Source organism: Dermacentor albipictus, chromosome 6, assembly GCF_038994185.2.
Source record: "Dermacentor albipictus isolate Rhodes 1998 colony chromosome 6, USDA_Dalb.pri_finalv2, whole genome shotgun sequence".
Classification (NCBI taxonomy): Eukaryota; Metazoa; Arthropoda; class Arachnida; order Ixodida; family Ixodidae; genus Dermacentor; species Dermacentor albipictus.
In genome coordinates, this window is record NC_091826.1 from 76342207 (window position 1) to 76362791 (window position 20585).

At 49.6% G+C, this 20585-nt stretch overlaps 1 protein-coding gene across 2 annotated transcripts in view; it reads left to right on the forward strand.

Moving 5' to 3' along the window:
- LOC139061212 (calcium-activated chloride channel regulator 1-like) overlaps positions 1 to 20585 on the forward strand; it is a 266208-nt gene that overhangs the window by 77676 nt on the left and 167947 nt on the right. For both annotated transcript variants that reach the window (XM_070540869.1, XM_070540870.1), the window contains exon 6: positions 15543 to 15652. In XM_070540869.1, coding sequence (XP_070396970.1) covers positions 15543 to 15652 — 110 coding nt within the window. The remainder of the gene's footprint in view (positions 1 to 15542; positions 15653 to 20585) is intronic.

Consider the following 20585-nt stretch of genomic DNA (forward strand, 5'->3'; position numbering starts at 1 on the left):
AAGCAACAAGCTAGCGGCACGCCAGACGCGAGTGCATGCGTCATGCGCCAGACATGCCACAGGAGCGAGCGAGGCCGGCCTCACATGCGAAGCTCGCGTGCTCGGCGACCCGTATGTTTTGGATGTAGCCCGCTTTTCGGGCTCCTCGCGTTCCCTTGTGTTCCGTCTTCACCTAGACGACACCGCTGCACTACTGGACTACAGCAAGGTGAGGAATTTCGTTTCACTGTCTATGACGCCCTTGAAGCACATTTAGGCTTACCGCACAAAACTGAACCTATATAGGGACGCAGTTATCGCAAAACAGCTTCGCCGTCCAAGCGTAGTTAATTTGATGTAATTACTCGTACTGGGAAATGTTTGCGGTGTTTTATATGGGCCCGAGCATTATTATAAATTATTTAGGGTAGTTTTTGGGCACACTCGCCGCAACCTGGCTTTGTGACGAAAAGCACCTCGGCCGTGTGACGCTGTTTCGCGTTTACTGAATCTTACCGGGACAAGCCTTGGCGCTTTCTCTGACCATAGACATTATTGTAACTAATGTCGCTACATTTTGGGGTACTTTTAAAGTTGCAGAGTTTGCGAAATGCAGCTCGGCTGTGTGCCGCAGTTAATTTCACATGTACTGAATCTTACTGGGAGATGCTTGCGACGCATTCTCTGACCTGAAAAATTATTGTCATTCATTTCGTAACATTTTGGGATACTTTTGAGGCATGCTTGACGCGTCTGGGGTTGTGAAGCTTTTAGCAAAAAAGCAAGCCGGCCATGGTGAGTCAGTTTGGCATGAACTGAAATTTAGTGGGACAAGTTTCGGACGCTTTTTACGGCTCTGCAATAACATATTCCTTATTTCGGTACTCGCTCTTGTACAAAACGTGACGAGCCATTGCCAAGAGTGTTGACACGGGAGTGTGTTGCTTGTGCTGGCAGGACGAGTAAAAGAAAGCGCCGATGACCTAAAGAACTTGAGATTTCTCTCTTCAGAGTGGCTGAAAACAGGCTTTGGACCGACGAATTTTTCTTGAGTGCGACTAGAAGGCATTCTGCGAACGTGTAACGTGGTCTGGCTGAGAGCCTGTGTTGTAGCCACCTCGGTGTATTTGGCGTAGCATCGCGTCGACTGAGGCCGAGTTGTTTTGGAAACGCGCGGTCATCGGTGTATTTGTGCTCTTAAAGTGAAGGAAGTAATGCCCGGGAAGGCAGTGATGCTCGAAAATCGGATGTTTTCTTCATATGTTATGGCATTATTTGGGAGGAGTCTATTAGCTATGAAATGTATGCAAAATTGAATTTATCTGTAATGCCGCTCATTCACCACTTACGCACGTTTCGCCTCTACACGCAATATTCCTGTTAGGACAATATACAAAAATGATACATGCTTGTAATTCACTTCTTTTTAGTTTATGGCATTGAGTGGAGCTTCGTACGGCAATGACTGCTGCTTACCTATTGCCACTACATAGGATGAATGCACAAGAAGCCCGGAACCAGAATTATTATCGAGCAAAATAAACATTCCATAATTACACAGCACGTCTTGCCTTTTCTTTATGAAGTTGCACGTGACAAAGATTCGGCGGAGGCTTGCAAAGATCGTCCGCACTCATTTTTACTAAATAATAAAACGATTCCACGGCAAGGCCGAGCGTGGTTCAGCAATAGAAGAGAAAAAAAGGATAAACGCTGCGGCGATCAGCTAAGCCGGCGTAGCGTGTACCAGCTGGCGTCCAGAACGCGCGCGCCGTAAACCGAAACCGGAAGGCGTTAATACCATCCGCTTTGCGCGCAACAGTCGATTCGGCCGCTGGGCTCTATGGGAGTGTCCGCTCTTTTTGAATCTGTTTCTCTATGAATACTATGGAAAGTTCGATTTGTCATGTGTAAAAACCGGCGCGCTTGACCCGCTCATCAGATTTCGACGATCACCGAGAGTGTTCGCCGCTATCGTTTTACATTAAGTGTAGTGTGTTTTTGGTGGGCCCAGGTTCGGCTAATAAAAGTTAGTTTCGTCATTCACAGTATTGCTGCTGTGTTCCTTACCGTTAGTATTACGTGGCATCTCGTGGAGGTGGTTTGCTTTCATGTAAGGGACACTCCACAAAGCCGTCCCCCAAGCCCGAACTCGAAAGACAACATCATCGTCGCCAAGAACCGGAGAGGTAGCCGCTGGTGGCAAGGGCTGACCCCGTTCCACGGGCATTTGCCTTAGACAACCAGGAAGATCGTCGCTAAGTGAACTCCAATGGCAGCCCCAGCGTCCCCCATCCTGCTGCAATAGCCCAGGGAGCCACCACCCTTCCATGGATCATACTTGGCTTGAGACTTACGAAAGAACCGCCACATTCAACAGCTGGGACTCCGACAACGAACCGCGCCATGTATACTTCCCCTTAGAAGACACAGGCAGAACGTCGTTTGAGAATCGAGAATGCCCTCCGGCAATATGGGACCTGTTGCAGACCTTTAACGACTGTCATGCGCAGGAACAATGCCGAAGCTCTGCTAGAAGCCTGAGTTCAACTTGCCAACGTGAGCGTTGTGGTCTTCACGGAGGAGATGACTCTCCTGTTCAGACCGCCGACCCGACATGCCAGAAAAGAAAAAAAGTTTGCTTCTTGATCAGCGGTGTCAAGCAAAGGCTCCTCGCCTGGTTGGTGCACAACCAGCCCAGGTCACTTGTTGAATTTGCTTCCGAGTCTACAACAATCGATAAAACACTCCAAATTAGGAACAAGCAGTTCAACCCATGCACGCTGCCAGTGAACTACGCCGATGTTCAACCAGTCGGCACCAAGGACTTGCGCGAGAGCATCAGGGTGGTCGTGGAAGAGCAACTATAGAAGTTCTGCCCGAGGTCGCAGCCTCAAATGGCCTCAATCGCCGACATCGTCGAAGAGGAGGTTCAGCGATCACTTGGGCTTACTTAAGTGCAACCGCCATCACCACAGCCCCAGCCAGAAGCGATTACATACGCCACCGTCGCCCGCCGCTAGATTCCGCCTCCGCGCCGGCGACCCTGACGCCGCGATTCTGTCGCCAGATGCTGCCACCTCGCCCACCTGGCGACCAATGAAACACCCCAAAACCGCCCGCTTTGCTACAATTGCGGGGAAGACGGCCATGTGTACCGCCGATGCCCATACCGCGACTTGCAACTGCGACGGGGGTTCGCCATCAACGCGCCGCATCCACCGCTTGGGGAGCGCCCACACAACATCACCGACTACATCGCCGGCACACACTGGAGTTCTCGACGACCATCCCGTTCGCCGTCAGCCGCAACGCCAACCCTACACTGGCCCAGACCGGGGCCGGTCTGCGAGCCCATATCCGGAATACTAAAACCAGCAGCCGATGGAGGTGTCATTGCTGTTTGTCGACCTGACGAAGATCCTGCGCCCCCGACGAAGACGCCTAAAAGTCCGTCTCGACAATACGTCAGCGAGAGGCCGCCAGCCGGACGAAGCCTAGAAGCAAATATTAGGGCGAAAACAGAATGGCTGATGAGCCGACATTCCAGCCACAAGTTAACACCATGCCGTCGTGATCCGACGCCAAGACTCAGCTGTAACCTATGACAAAAAACCACCGACCTCGAAGTACTTCTCAATGGCCACGCGATCACTGCCTTAGGGGATACAAGAGCCCACTACTCCGTGATGAGTAGACCCCTTGCCGCCCAGTTAAAGGAAGTTAAGACTCCATGCGACGGCCCTGAAATCCGGACATCTGGAGAACACATCATAACACTGGCCGGCATCTGCACGGTCAAAATTACCGTTCATGACTCCACCTACCCTGCCACTTTCGTCATCCTCCAACAGTGTTCACGAGACAAAATTCTCGGCATGGAATTCCTGAACAAACACGGCGCAGTCATGGACCTGAATTCGAAGTCGATAACGCTATCCGAAGATGAAGCGATACAGCCTGGGAGCTCTCGTAGTCACCATGCCTTGCGTGTGCTCGAAACTCCGGTCATCATCCCGCCCCGCTCCAGCATTGTCATTTCCTTCAGCACCGAAACAATTGCAGCTGTAGAAGGCGTCATCTAGGGCGACCAAGATCTGCTGCTCGATCATGAAATTTGCGTCGTAAGAGGGATCACTCGACTGCACGGAGGAAAAACGAAGGTGTACGTGGCTAACAAACTTCAACAAGGAGTTCAAGCGCATCAACAGAGGCACGACGATCGCATACATTGAGGAAATTTTGGAAACCAGCAACGCGTGTGTCCTCTTGGATTCTGTGGCATCTACCTCGACGACCATAGTTCCCGAACAAAACTTCAACATAAATCTACATTTCCCCATCAGTAAGCAGGAAAAGCTCAGATGTCTTCTCCGACGCCACAATGACTCCTTTTCGACGTCATCGAGGATTCGCAAAACGCCATTTGCAAAATATCTCATATTAACCGAAGAGTGTGCTTGAACACTCCGCCAGAGCCCATGCCGAGCTGCATCACGAGAACGTGCTGCTATAAAGCAACAAGTCGACGAAATTCTGCGCGACGACATCATCCAGTCATCGAAAAGCCTGTGGGCATCTCCTGTAGTCTTCGTAAAGGAAAAGGACGGAACCCTACATTTCTGCATCGATTGTCGTCGATTCAACAATATTACGAAAAAAAACGTTTACCTCCTTTCAGGGATAGACGACGCATTTGATCAGCTCTGCAACATCAAATACTTCTCATCAATGGCTCTCAAGACTGGCTACTGGCAAATAGAAGTCGATGAGCGGGATCGCGAATAGACTGCCTTCGTCTATGTCCCTGTTAGTTCAAGGTCATGCCATTCGCACTGAGCTCGGCGCCTGCAACGTTTCATCGCGTGATGGACGTGGTGTTTGCAGGGTTGAAGTGGCAAACCAGCCTTGTGTTCTTGGATGAGACCGTTTTTTCCGCAAGTTTTGACGAGCACTTGAAGTGCCTTGAAACAGTACTAAAAAGAATCAAGTCTTCCGGACTCACTTTGAAACCGGAAAAGTGTCGCCTTGTGTACGAAGAGCTGCTATTCCCGAGACGCGTCATCAGCAAGCCTGAGTACACCCAGATTGCAGAAGACAGCTACCATCGCAAAGTTCCAGCAGCCCGCTAGTAAAAAGGCAGTACGTAGTTTCCTTGGTATGTGCGGCTACAACAGACGCTTTTTCAAGGACTTTTCTTGCATCGCTGCACCACTGACACATCTAGCTGCGATGTCTAGTTTAAGTGGGGAACACCACAGGTTGGCGCATTTCAAGAACTCAAACGACGCATGCATTCGCCACCGTTACTTGCGAAATTTGATGAAGATGCTGATACGGAAATCCACACTGACGCCATTAGCCTGGGCCTCGGCGCCGTCCTAGTCGAGAGAAAAGATGGCCTTGAACATGTGACAGCTTACACTGGACGGTTGCTGCCAAAAGCGGAAGGCAAATATTCTACAACCCAAAAGGAATGCCTTGCCATCATAAGGGCTACAGCAAAATTTCCCCCTTAACTATATGCCAGACCGCTCAAAGCCGTAAGCGGCCATCAGGTGTTGTGTTGGCTAGCGACCTTAAAGAACCCTTCAGGACGCCTGACACCGTCGAGCTACAGACTGGAACTATATGACATCACTGTAATTTACAAGTCAGGACAAAAACACTCTCATGGCGACTGCTTGCCTCGCACTCCCGTGGACCCTCCGCCCAAGAATGATAAGACGATGACGCCTTTTTAGCAACAATAAGCACAGACGACTTTTCCAAGCAGCAGTTAGAAGTCCCCGAGATAAGAAGCCTTGCTGAGTACATGGAAGGCAAGACCAAGTTTGTCCCGAGGATATTTAGGCGCGGATCCCCTTCATTCTTCTTGCGAAATGACGTCCTGGCGATGAACTTTTTCGCAGCCCGTCCAAGCTACTTGATCGCTGTGCTTGCAGCACGCCGGTCAGAAGTCCTGCACACCCTGCACTACGATCAGAAAGCCCCGTACCTGGTGTTTTCCGTACGCTTCCAAGAATACAAGAGAAGTCCTTTTGCTCAATGTGCGCTGCTTCCACACTAATCTGATGGATGCATCAGTATGCTTAGGGCCCATGATGCATTAGCGATCCTTCGATCGCGCTTTCTCAGCAGGAATTCACGTACCTAGATAGCTTTGATACGATAACAGATGCTCGGTATACACGTGTCCCGGTTTCGCGTTCCTGGAATGACCATGTGATCGCTTGTGTCGCTATATACCTGATGGGTGCTTCAGTAAACCTAGTTGTGAGTCAGCGCTCGTCCTGTGTCCTTTCACTCTGTCGTCGTCTTGTTCGTGTTGTTCCCACTATGAATAGAATAACCGCCAATTTGATAAAAGATTTGAGGAGACATAATGCTTGAAAAACTGGTAGCCCTTGACACGGACTGTCTCACGACTTCAGGGCCGCCAGAGAACTGGAACAATACAAACATTATGCTAATCCACGAAAAGGAGAAATATAATTGAAATATTATAGGTCTGTTAGCTTGCTTCAAGTATTATGTAAAATATTGCCACATCCTATATGGTCACCGCGGGTATGTGCCAGGCGAAGAAAACATCACTGAAGTAGCACGCGGGTAGAAAAACAAAGAGACGACAACGATGTCGCGTTGACTGCTCTGATAAAGGGCTTTTATACGTCCTCTACAGCGGCTTTCCCGTCTTCTACTAGGCAGTGACACTGGTGGAGGTGAGGGGTAGGATTGCCTCATGGTTGGCACTCCTTCGCGGAGCCATACATCGAACGCGGCATCACCTTCGTTCGTCGAAACCCCTGTTCACCGGTACAGTCACCGCCTGCTAGGCCTGACGTCCGAGTTCAATTCTTTGCAGGACCCTACAGGAACGCGTCTACCTACTTCCGCCATGGCCATTGCATCTCCATTGTAGCTGACCTTGCAGAATCCTAAGATCCCAGAAAGTTTCCATGGTGATGTTTTTGAAGATCTCTAAGATTGGCTGGATAAATTCGAGCGCGTCCCCAGTTATAATGACTGAGGCTCCCAGAAAAAGCTGGCTATGTCTATTTTGCTCTTCAAGACAGTGCGCTGACGTGGTTAGCTAACCGGGAGGGGAGTTTCACCACATGGGATGGCTTCTCGCAACAAGGCTGCTAGACATTCACTAGTAGCGACAGAAGAGACAACGTGCTGCGCCTTCTTGAATCGCGTATTCAAGAATCAAACGAGAGCGTTGCCATTTTTGCAGAAGATATGGCCCGCCTTTTCCGCAGAGCGGACCCTTAGATGGCTGAAGAAAAGAAGTTGCGCCATATCTTGCACGGAGTGAAGGAGGAACTGTTTGCCGGACCCGTGAGGAATCCACCGGCGACAATGGCCGAATTCACTAAGGCGGCCAACGCTATCGAACGTGCACTACAGCAGCGGTACAGCCAATATTACCGCAAGAACTTTTCGAGGAATGCTTCAATGCTACCTGAGAACTGTGGCACGTCTCTCGTGAAGTCATCCGAGAAACTGCACGAGAGGAGTTCAGGCAGCTCGGAATTTCTCCCAAGGCACCAGCTGTGGCTTCTCTCGTTGAAATTGTTCAGAAGGAAGTTCGACAGGCCTTTTGGCCACCCAAATGGCAGGCGGTGCCACGACGATTAACCCACGCAGAAGCTGTTTGTCGTCCACCTCCCGCCTTTTCGATGCTGCTGACACCATCAACCACTACCATGCAGCCATCACCGCCACCCTCGACACCCTATTTTCTACAGCCGCCGCCAGCTACGGCGTATCGCCGATAGCCGATCGCTGCGCCTGGGTCTTACGGCGAATCCCCTGCCATCTACCCGCTTCGAAAAGACCGAGTTGTGGCACATCGCTGACCTCCTATGCTTCCATGGGTGGCGAAGCAGGATATGTTTACCACGCGTGTCACTACCGCGCAGCCGGGTATCCAAGATTTCCGAACAGCAATTACCCTCTTTTTGATGCTGCACATACCTGTGACGGCAATTCTACGAACACCTGACCGGAAAATTCAACGACGCCTCGATCGCGCTCCCCGTTTTCGTCTCGTTACACCCCACCGACCCCTCGCGATTTTCCTCACGCCTCTAGGGGCATGGTCCCCTAGCCCGCGCCGGGGAAACTACGAGGCAGCGATCTGCGGGGATGAGGTTGCAAACCACCCAGCTTTCCAAGAGCTCCCATCGGTGACAATCGACGACTATAAAACTCCGACGACTCCAACCACACCCCCTTGTAACCGACGCTGTAAGCGCCGATCTTGTCGTCCGCACTGGCGGCCACCAAGTGGCCGCCCTCGTCGATACTGGTCCACATTTTTCGAAAATTCTAAACCTGGCCAACAGGTTGAGAAAAGTGAAGACGCCGTGGACCGGGCCCAACATCAGAACTGCCGGCGGCCAATTGATGAATTGATGACACCGATTCGAAAATGCACAGCCAGAATAGCAATCGCCAGTTCAGCCTTCGTCACCACCCTCGTCCTTCTCTTTGACTGCTGCAAGAAAATTATATTGGGAATGGATTTTTTGAGACAGTATAGTGCAGTGATTAACGTCGACAACATCGTCATTACATTTTCTACGAGCTCAGACGATGTCGACCCTACGGAACACCAGCGACCCCGTTTATGTTTCGTCTACGACGACGTCACGCTACCACCGCGAAGCTGTTCCCTCGTGCCTGTGATCTGCGACAACTTTCCCACAGGTTCTGGCTTTTGACGCACTGTACGCACTGTACGCACATCGACGCACTGGTACTGAGTCAAAACGTTTCCATCGGCCGGGCCGTGATTAATGTACTCGATGGACATGCTGAACTCCTACTGACGAATTTTAGCAGAGAACGTCGAGACATCGTTAAAGGCGTGGCTGTTGCTTACTTCGAGGAATTTACCCCAATACAAGACAGCCTCTGAGTGCAGCATGCGGCGTCCACCTTGTCTATGCCTGCCCCTGTGGCTGATGTCGGTCCCACCTTATCACGCGTCCAACGCAACAGCCTTCGTGTGTTCATCGATGAGTTGAAGAGCTGCTTTTCATTTACGTCAAGAGTTAGCCAGACGCCGCTCACTAAGCACTGTATTGTCACCGAAGTTAACGCCAGACCATTTCGGCATAATCCTTATGGTGTAGCACCGAAAGAGCTCGAAGCAATACAAACACAAGTGAAGACAACGCTTCAGGACGGGGTTATTTGGCCATCTAAGACTCCTTGGGCATCACCTATCGTATTGGTGAAAAAGAAGAATGGTAGCCTGCGCTTCTGCGTCGGCTATCGAAGATTCAACCATTTCACAAATAAAGACGTCTATCCGCTACCGCGTATCGATGATTCACTCGACAAGCTACGAAACGCACGTTACTTTTCGTTGATGGACTTGAATAGGGGCTACTGGCAAACAGAAGTTGATGAGAGAGAGCGTGAGAAGACCGCTTTTGTGATGCCCGACGGACTTTAGGATTTCAGGTGCTTCCTTTCGGTTTATGTTCTGCGCCAACAACGTTTCAACGACTAATGGACACGGTACTCTGAGGCCTCAAATGGCAAACCTCCCTAGTGTACCCCGACGACGTGATTGTTTTCACCGCCACGCTCGAGGAACACTTGCAACGACTAACGGCGGTATTTGGAGCAATACTCTGAGCTGGTCTAAATTTGAAACGTGAAAAAGAACAATTTTCGTATTGAAGAACTTCAATTCCTCGATAATATTGTTAGCCGTGAATGTGTCCGACCTGAGCATGATAAAACCTCTGCCGTCCCTAATTTCCGAACACCATCCGATAAAAAGGCTGTGTGACGTTTTCTGCGCCTTTGCGCCTACTACCGACGGTTTCTTGCGGCATTTTCGCGCATCGCATGGCCATTAACTCATCTTACCAAAGAAGATGTCCCCTTCGTGTTGGGCGCAGATCAGCAACGGGCATTTCGCGACCTACGGCAACGGCTGCCAGAAGCCTCCTGTGCTCGCGCACTTTGACGAAGACGCTCCGACGATTGTTCATGCCGATGCGAGTAATGTCGGCCTTGCCGCAGTGCTTGTACAGCTGCAGGACGGCACCGAAAGAGTGATTGCTTACGCCATCAGGACGTTATCAAGAACGGAGGCTAACTACTGCGCTACAGAAAAGAATATCTCGCACTCGTATGGGCCGTCTTGAAATTTCGCCCATATTTGTGTGGTCGGTCTTTCACCGTTGTCATCACTGACAAAGGTGAAACAACGGTGTCAGTGATGAGTTTCACGCCAGCAACGCGAGGACGCAGAACTGTTTCCTCTTATCGATTACTTAGAGGGAAGGACCAGCAGCGTGCCAAGGTTATTTGCCAGAGGGCTGCCTTCATTTTGCTTGCGCCACGACGTTCTCTATAAAACGAATTATTCAATTAGTGGCACCAACTACCTACTCGTCAATCCCGTATTTCTTCGGGACGAAGTTCTGCATGCCTGTCACAACGAGCCAAAGTGTGGTCACTTGGGCTACGCCCACACATTGGCAAGAATCAGGCTAAAGTACTACTGGCAGAGACTTGCGGCGGTCGTGAAACGTTACATCCAGACTTGCGGCCAGTGCCGCAAAGCACTACATGGCAAGGCAGCTGGACTGCTGCATTCTGTTCACACCCCGCAAGCGCCGTTAGAGCAAATAGGCTTAGACGTTGTAGGTCCGTTTCCACTGTCTACTGCCGGCAATAGATAGATAGCCGTCGTCACAGATTATTTTACTGGATACGCCAAAACAGGGGCTATCCAACGTGGAACGGGAGCCGAAGCAGCGAGATTTTTTGTCGAACCCGTCGTTTTAAGGCATGGCACTGCCGCAGTGGTCATAACAGACAGAGGTACTGCGTTCACGGCCGCGTTTCTGGATACCGTTCCGCGACTAAGACTACGGCTTGTCATCCCCAAACCAATGGGCTGACAGAACGTTATAATAAGAATAAGACTCTGGCAGACATGATGAGTATGTACATCGACGTCGACCACAAGAACTGGGAGGAGATTTTACCAAATTGTCGCGTATACCCTGCTGGAGTATGCAACCTGAATCAATATACAGGCGGTTGCACTTTACGGGCAGTGCAAGGCAAGGTGCGAGAGTGCGTCAGCGTCTTCTTGTATGCGGCCCAACTTGTACACGAGGGTCCCGTCGTATTCCTGCAAACGTAGGCTCCATCATGCCAATCGCCCAGTAGGGTCCCGTAGATTTGCAAGCCAGCATAACCAGTGGTCATCCGTTACAACATTGAATGGGTGGCCGTAAAATTAAGGTCGAAATTTGGCCAGCGCCCATACAACGTCAAAACACTCTTTCTCCCTGGTGGTGTAGTTGGTCTCTGCACGCGATAGTGTGCGATTGCGTATGCGATCCCTCTATCAATACCTTCATGCCGTTGTACAAGCACCGCACCACGACCAACGTTACTGGCGTCTGTATGAACTTCCGTGTCCGCCTCTTCGTCAAAGTGGGCCAAAAATGGTGCTCACACCAGACGCTGTCGAAGATCGGTGAAAGCAGTCTCTTGCTCTGAGGACCAGACGAACGATACATCGTCCCTCATGAGGCGAGTCAGCGGCTCCGCCATCTTCGAAAAATTTTCGATGAAACTCCGGTAGTATGCGCAAAGGCCCAGGAAGCGTTGGAAACGTTTCTTGTCGGTCGGTGTTGCCCTTTGTGTCGAAAAAGTGATGCAGCGCTCGCGGAGGTCAATAATGGCGCCATATTCCCGGAGGAAGTCCACCCCAAGGATGAAATCGTGGGAACACTTGCGTAGAACCAGAGAAGAGGCGAGAAAAGCCGCACCGCGAATTTCTACTCTGGCCGTGCATAGACCAAACGGTGTGACGACGTGGCCACCTGTTGTACAAACTGGTGCCTCGTTCCATGGCAACGTAACCTTTTGCAGAACGCTCGCCAGTTTTCCACTAAGAATAGAGTAATCGGTGCCGGTATCTACAAGTGCACTCACTGTTCTGCTGTCGATCAACACAGGTATGTCCAGTGAAATCTTGTTCGCGGAAACTGGTTCTGGCGTCATCGTGTTTTCGTTATTCTGCGGTCGGCATGATTGGAGGTCTTGAGCGCGTCGAGTATCAGCGGCCCCGCCTAGGAAAGTCCCTGACATCAGTTTTCCCGGCGTGGACTTGGTGATCGCGCTTGCGTCGCCCTGGAGGTGGTATCGCGAGCAGGGAAATATCGCCGCGGTGAGGGTGGGCATGACTACCACTGCGATGGTCCCGGTATTCGCTGCTGTACGAGGAATTCTGCGATGTCGGGTGGTCTTTGGCGAAACCTAGGTCGAGGTGAATCGATAGAAAAACCCCGCAGTCCGAGTCGTCGGTAGGGGCACTCCCGATACACATGACCAGCTTCGCCGCAGTGGTAGCACAGCGGTCGTCGATCGGATGCTCGCCAAACCTCTGATTTCCTCGCGCGCCTTCGGCGATCGTTCAAATACGGTGACGGAGTTGTCGCTACAGCTTGCGCCGATTGCTACACCATGTGGCAATATGTTACATTTTTGTATAACACGGCTCGCCAAGAGACTACTCGCGTGACACCTTTGAACCTCGTTTACGGCCGGGAACTTACAACAATGTTGGACGCAATGCTGCAACACGGGTGCGGTGACGACTACGCTGCTGCCGAGGAGTTTACGCAACGCGCAGAGGGAGCCAGGAAGTTTGCGCGTTTGCCAATCCAAGAACAAGAGAACTAGGATGCCAGGCACTACAATCTTCAGCACAGACCCGTCACGTACAACGTCGGTAACCAGGTGTGTGTCTGGATTCCTATTCGTCGTCGGGGCTACGTGAGAAGTTCCTGCGTCGATACTTCGGGCACTACACTGTTCTGAGCCGCATCAGTGATGTAAATTTTAAAGTTGTCCCCGACAGTCATAACTGCCCCAAACGCCGGCGGCATCTGCCCGAGGTTGTGCACGTGCTTCGTATAATAATATATGGGGTTTGACATGCCAAAACCACTTTCTGATTATGAGGCACGTCGTAGTGGGGGACTCCGGAAATTTTGACCACCTGGGGTTCTTTAACGTGCACCTAAATCTAAGTACACGGGTGTTCTCGCATTTCGCCCCCATCGAAATGCGGCCGCCGTGGCCGGGATTCGATCCCGCAACCTCGTGCTCAGCAGTCTAACACCATAGCCACTGAGCAACCCCGGCGGGTACGTGCTTCGTATGAAGCCATGCTTTTGCTAATGGCTTCAACTTTGCACCATCTGTGCACTGCCTGCGGAGGTTAGGGCATCGGGACGATGCCTTTTTTTTCAAAGGTGGGGGAAATGCCACATGCTACATGGTCGCCACGGTTAAGTGCCAGGCGATGAAAACGACGCTGAAGTAGCGCGCGGGTAGGAAAACAGACGACAACGACATCACGTTCACGGCTCTGATAAAGTACTTTTACACGACCTCTACACCGGCTTTCCCGTCTCCGACTAGGCCGTGACAATGTTCACGAACATCATTTTGAATAAAATAAGGGCAACACTGGAATTCAGTCAACTAAGGCTGGCTTCAGGAATGGATCATCTACAATGATAACATCCATCTCATCAATCAGGTAATCGAGAATTCCGCAGACAGCATTCAGCCTCTCTATATGGCTCTCATAGATTACGCAAAGGCATTTCATTCAGTACAGATACCACCAGTCATAAGGGCATTACGTAATCAAGAAGTACAGGACGCTGATGTAAATATATTGGGAAATATCTACACAGATCCCGCAGCTACCATATTCCTCCACAAAAAAGTAGGAAGTTTGTTATAAAGAAATGAGTCAAACAAGGAGATAAGATTTTCAATGCTATTCACTGCGTACTTGTAAGAAGTATTCAAGCTATTAAACAGCGAAGGCTTAGGAGTGAGCCTCAATGGCGAATATCTCGACAACCTTCGGTTTCCGGATGACATTGTCCGGTTCGGAAACACTGGTGACGACATACAACAAATGATTGAGGACCTTAATAGAGAGTGTGTAAAAGTGGGATTGAAGCTTATTATGCAAAAAAGTAAGATAATAAATAGCCTAGCAAGGAAACAAGAAATCAGAATCGCCAGTCAGCCTGTAGAGTCTGTGAAGGAGTAGCTTACCTAGATCAATTACAGAGGATCCCCATCATGAGAAGAAAATTTACAGAATAAAAATGGGTTGGAGTGCATACGGAAGACATGCTCAGATCCTGACTGGAAGCTTACCATTATCATTGAAAGAAAGGTGTACAATCAGTGCATTTTACCGGTGCCGACATATGGGGCAGAAACTTCGAAACTGAAAAAGAAGCTCGAAAACAAGTTAAGGACCGCGCAAAAGGCGATGAAACGAAGAATGTTAGGCTTAATGTTAAGAGACTGGGAGAGAATGCTGTGGATCAGAAAGCATACGGGGATAGCCAACATTCTTATTGACATTAGGAGAAAAATGGATCTGGGCAGGTCACGTGTAAGTTAGATAACCGGTGGACCATTACGTTTACAGAATTATACCTGTGTCACACGGGCACATTTGGAAGGCCTTCCAGTCAACGGCCTTGGAAACGCCACAACTCTATCGACTCAAAGGAGTTGTCACGCTGCTACACGGCACTTTTGAAAGGCCGTTGAGTAGTTCAGGCGTTTCTCGCACAATTGTGTGGCGCTGCGGATCTTTATTTTCGTTTTCTTGTCACGAAAAGTTAAACAACATTAAAACCATTTAAAAGCACTATAATTTATTTATATTTGTTTATACATTTAAAAAAATATGTTTATACATTGCCATACATATATGTTTAGTTTCTAAGATGTTGAGTAGCGAAACTGCGGCAACGTTTGCGCCGCTCGATGCGGCTGGCGTTCTGGTGTGTGTTCGCACATGTCAAGTGGCAAAAACAGTTTATTGAATAATGAATAACACTCATATATAGTATTTTAAGAGCATTTGGTTTGATTTGTTCTTTCTAACCGTGAGTACGAGCACAATGTGAACGAGAAGGCATGTTCGCGCTGTTTGCGCTTCCGTTGCTCAAAGGCCATCGAAATTTCGATAGAGTTGTAAGGTGCTCCGTTGACTCGATAGACCATTGACTCGGCGGCCTTCGAAACGGCCCGTGTGGCAGCTCGAACTTGACATTTGAGTCAACTGACTATCGGTTGGAAGGCCTTCCAAACGCCCGTGTGACACGGGTATTAGTTCCAAGAGAAGGGAAGTGCACTCGAGGAAGGCAAAAGACTAAATCTGGCGGTGGAATTGGGAAATTTGCGTCCTCCAGTGGGCATACAATGGACTGATGATTAACATCACTTTGTGCAGGTCGTTTATCACAAATCATTCTAATGTAACATCACGCCGTTTTTCGTGTCATAAATGAAAAACCGAAGCAGCATATCTTGTAGACTGATTAGATGAAGCCAAGGGATGCTTGTATGGTATCCATTATTGTCAAGCGAGAGAGGCAGCTAGTTAACGTATATTTACTATAGCAACAGCGCCGCACCGCCACTCTTCGTTAACAAAGTGTTCATCGCGTTTTCTATTTCAGCGTATGCCTTCGTTCACGCATGGGCGAAATTCAGGTACGGCGTGTTCGAAGAGTATGGCAGCATCTATGACGACAACAATCCTTTTACCTACTGCACGCCTGACGGAAAGGTTGGTGGCAATCTTTTGACCTAATTTGTGCACGCTTTAAAGGCGATGAAGTTACACTCAATTCTTTTATATAGATATTCGAAAAGTCCTCTTAAGTTATGGCTAGACAAAGAGAATCACAAAAATACGGGTAGATTCACGAATTACCGCTTGCCACACAGGGAATTCGCGACGTGTAGTCCTTGCTATGAAATCGAGCTTCGGTAAGTACAGGAACGGTGCATCGGAAAGAAGATAATAAAGGGCAAAATGCTCAAAATTCCTTTGAGCAAAGGGATTTAAACGCACCAATCGAAAGCATAGAAATTTCTTTGTTTTGATCTGTCTAATGCGCTGTCTACTGACCTAAACACGGCCGCTTGATAGAAATGCACATCGAGCTGCCGTGTCTGTACAGCACACAATTTAGGCTCACCTTATTATGACCTAACCGTCTTCCAGTGTCGTGCAACGTAAAATAAGGACATTTTTCGACAGAATTTTAATTGATCTAGTGTGCGCTAGAATTTGCTAGGACGGTGTGGATGGATAGATGGAAATCTTTACTGTGGTCCATTAGGTCGCACTAGCTTCCCAGACCGATGCGGGCCACTCCCAAGTTGGGACCGAAAGGCCAAGCCTATGGGCGGCTTCGCGGGCCCGTTGGACTGCCCCTAGCTGTTCTTCGGATGTGCGAATGCGTAGAGCTGTGCCCCACCGCGCTTCAATGTTGTCACAGCGTAACTCAGAGCAATGTCAGAGCATGAGAATAAAACCTGTGGTGTCGTTACATTGATAGCGTGTCGTAGGGGTAGAGAACTTGGGATAGATCTTGTTGATTAGAAGCCGTTTCGGATAGGGTCTTGTTTGAAATAGCCTTATCGTAATGACCTGAGCTCTATTTAGTTTATTGTGTGGAGGGGTGAAGACCCTGCGTCCTACGTAGAAGTGCTTGGTTAGCTCGTTGTACGTGAGGAGGTTATTCCTGCAATCTGGAACCTCAGAATCTTCTTGGCTTGTGGCTGCGCGGTTGGCAACTGCTCGTGCAGCATCGCGGGGAGATTCGTTGAGGCTCGCGGGAGCACCGGCGATTTCTTCCATATGAGCAGGAAACCAGATGATCGTGTGGAATTTGACGACCTTTGCGTCGAGAATGGCTACGGCCTGTCTCGACATGACTCCTTTGGCACATGCTCGGACGACTGCCCAAGGATCGCTGTTGATTCTGGATCTCTTTGGGTCTAAAAGTGCCAATGCGATGGCTACCTGTTCTGCAATTTCTGGTTCTGTGGTGCACGTCGAAGCCGAGTTGACTTCACCTTTGCCGTTGAGAAGGACCGCTGTGAAGTATCGTCTATTTGACATGAAAGCCGCGTCGACGAAGAAGCATTCTTCAGTCGGATTTTCAGCTTTCGCTAGCAGGGCTTTGGCTCTGGCTTGCTTTCTGCTTTGTTCGGCAGCTCTTTGAGAATTTCTCTAGGGTTACTACGTTGTTCTGTAATTGGTACACCAATCTGTTTGGGGATGCCTAATGAACTGCGCTCTTTCTTATGCCTCACCCATTTCCTCTAGTGTATTGTGCAGCCCTAGTTGCATGAATATTTCAGTTTCTGTGTACATAGGTAATCCAAAAGCTACCTTAATTATCTTCCTTAACAATGCATTGAGTTTGACTGTTTCGGATCTCTGCCACTAGTACATGGCCCCATAGGCGAAGTGACGTAGCACAAAGGCATGAACTAGTCTGATGACGTTGTCTTCTCCAAGCCTATGTCGGTGGTTAGTTACTCGTTTGGTGAGCCTGATTGCATTTTCCTGTTTCTAAGTGATACGTACAATCATTTGATTATTGGACCCGTTGGCTTTTGTCACCCAGCCCAGAACGCGCGTGGAGCCCACCCTTGGGAATGACGCTTTCGCTGCTGCTATAGAGCATTGCGTCGTTCTCCCTACGAGGAAGCCATCCCCTTGCTTTGCGGCCTCGTCGCTTAAGTCGGTGTGGTAGGAGTTCCGATTTCTTGGGTAAGCATCGCAGTTCATTTGGAACGAGGTGCTCTTCAGTGACGCTTACAGAGTCTTGGAACTTTTGTTCTACTTCTCAGTCGCTGTCTCCAGTACACCATATTGTGTCGTCATCAGCGTAAATAATGTGTTCTGTGCCTTCGATGTCTTCGAGTATTCTGGTGAGACCCATCGTGGAGATATTGAAAAGAGTGGGCGACATGACCGCTCCTTGGGGTGTGCCTCGGTTGGCTAGCTTCTTTGTATGTGATGCCAGGTCCCCAGCTTTGAGCGTGGCAATCCTTCCACTGAAAAAGGCTTCGACATACTGATGAAAGTGAATACGCAGACCGAGGTTCAAAATGGTTTTGAGTGTAAATGTTGGGATATTATCAAAGGCTTTATCCATACCTAGTCCCAGTATTGCTATCATTATTTATTCTTGAGTCGGTGCGTGGCATCATGCATAGATAGACCAGGTTTGAAGCCGATCGTCGTGTGAAGGTAAACATCGCGCTCTTGCAGGTGCCGAGCTAATCGATTGAGTATGGCATGTTCTGCAACCTTTCCCACGCACGATATGAGTGAGATTGGTCATAGATTCTCGAGGCCAAGCGGCTTGCCCGGTTTAGGGAATAAAATGGTGTGGATAGTCTGCCATTTGCTAGGAACGTCACCTCCCCTCCACTTGTCAATAATTAGTTGTGTCAAGTTCTCATGGAGTGTTCATCCACATGGCGGAGCATGTTGTTATACTGACAGTACCAGGGGCAGATCTTCCGTTGAGGCCCCGTAAAGTCACCCTAACATGTTCTGCTGTAAACTCAGCATCTGAAGTTGGGATGCTTGTTCCTATATATTCCAATCGAGGAGGGGGCGGCTGCTGCGTATCCTCGATGGATAGGTGATAGGATAGGATAGGAGCAGCTGTGCAATAACTTCTGACTAGGATAAGTCATTCAGTGCCACGCGCAAGATTTTACTTAACGCGTAGCGTTGATGCGATTTTGTGCTGGTTTCGCCTAGTAGGCGCTTCAGTAGATTCCAGGTTCCTGCTTCTCTCATTCCGCCATCTACAGAGTTGCAAACCTCATCTTACTGTTGCTTAGAGAGGGTTTTGCCATGCTCTTCTATCGCTCGATTGGTTTCGGCAATTTTCTTTCTCAGCCAACGACCGAGTATCTGAGCCTTCCATCAGTCGAGTAGGGATTGTTTAGCTTCCACGAGGTGCGCTAATCGGCGGTACATCTTGTCGACAGGGAGATCCGTTCGCACCTTTTTGGTCGCGGCGCCAGCGTCCTTCCTCAGTTGTGCGGTCCAGATGTGCGGTTCACTTGGCCGATAACCATTTTCTTTCTGATTTTACGGAATTCGTCCCAGTGTACGACCGGCCCGGGAATTAGCTTGGTCTCTTGTGTCCAATCCGTAACGCGATTGTTAATATATTATGAGCGCTACCCCAGTCAAGGTGCAAGTTAGCCCAGATGGGTTCCGAAGCGTTACGAACAAAAGTGAGGTCAGTTGTCGTATGTCGACATGTCTATGAGCCACATCTAGTTGGGAATACTGGGTCCGTGCGGAGCCGTTTCGCAGCGGCTGACTTCGAAGTCATTGCCTCCAATTGGGATCAGCCTGAATTTTGAGTACCTGTCCGCGTTGTGTGCTAGCAGTCATAATATTCTGCTGATAGTTGGGGCATATTACGTCATCGCTGGTCCGCGACGGGTTATGCCCGACCGCTTCAACGGTGGCCCTCCCGATGACGGTGGGCCCAGTCTTGGTTATATTAAGCCCTCCCCTTGGTCGGAGCACAATTTTAATGTCTTCCTTCGGCATCAGTGGCCATGCTGGAGTGCGCTCACTATCCGGTTCTTCCATTTATCCCCACTGGTCTTCAACCTGTACGACCCGCTGATGCAGTGGCCAGCCAGACTCGAAGTGCGTACGCTGCGGTCTACTCGGCCAGCTACGGCACTCGATCTCTTCGAAGGTGCTGTTTTCCAGCCATTTTCCTCAGTAAACTCTCCGGGGGGTAAACCGTCCCATTCCACAATCATATGCGCCATCTCCGGCCCTTCCAGTGGCAGCGCCGTTTGGCTAGTAGTCGACGTTAAGCCTAGCAGAGCGGTGGTGCGGTCCGATCACAGGAATTTTCAGAAAATGGGAAATTGTCCACCTACCTTGAAAAGCTTAGTATCGGAGTAATGCACGGCAATTTGCACGTCGATTGGTACACTTTTTCGGAGGATCGGAGGTGATTTTACGGGTGAAAACATTTGAGAAATTGGGGGCCCATGTTTTCACGTCTGCATTGCTCTGCGCTTCTTTTTCTTCCCCAACGGCTTGGATATTGCACAGGTGGCACGCCCTGGAAGAGACGCTGGGGTCAATGATCTGCGCTGGGGCGAACTGGTTGGTGGGGGCGATACACTGGTTCTTGGTGGAGTTCGCTGGCGCGATAAGGAACTCGGCTGGCTCCATATGATTTGCGCTTGTGTCATTGTAAAATTCGGCGGAAGAAAGAAGCCAGTATAGTGAAAAATAAAATAATTGATTCGATGTTACTAGAGGCAGCAGACAGTTCTCCAAAGTAGCGATATATTTTGAGGCTCCGTATGTGCGTGTCGCTACGACACTAACCATCAGTTTCGTTTCTCGCGCGCTTTTGACTCTGCGCAGCATTGCTTTATTGAACGAGAATGCTCAAATCCGGCTAATGCTTCATGTTTTTTTGTTTTAGGCTTGTGGCAATGGGGAGAACGGCAATGCATGTACACCTTTTCTCGCTCATGCACCATACTTATGTCAGTGTCACATCTATGGTGCGTTGCTCGTAATTCTTTTGTAATGGCGTTTCGGAAAATTGGGGGAGTTGGCGCCACCGACGACTGCGAATTATTAGAATGATGTGATGATCACGCTATTAGGAAGCTCGCCACAATATTTCGAAAAG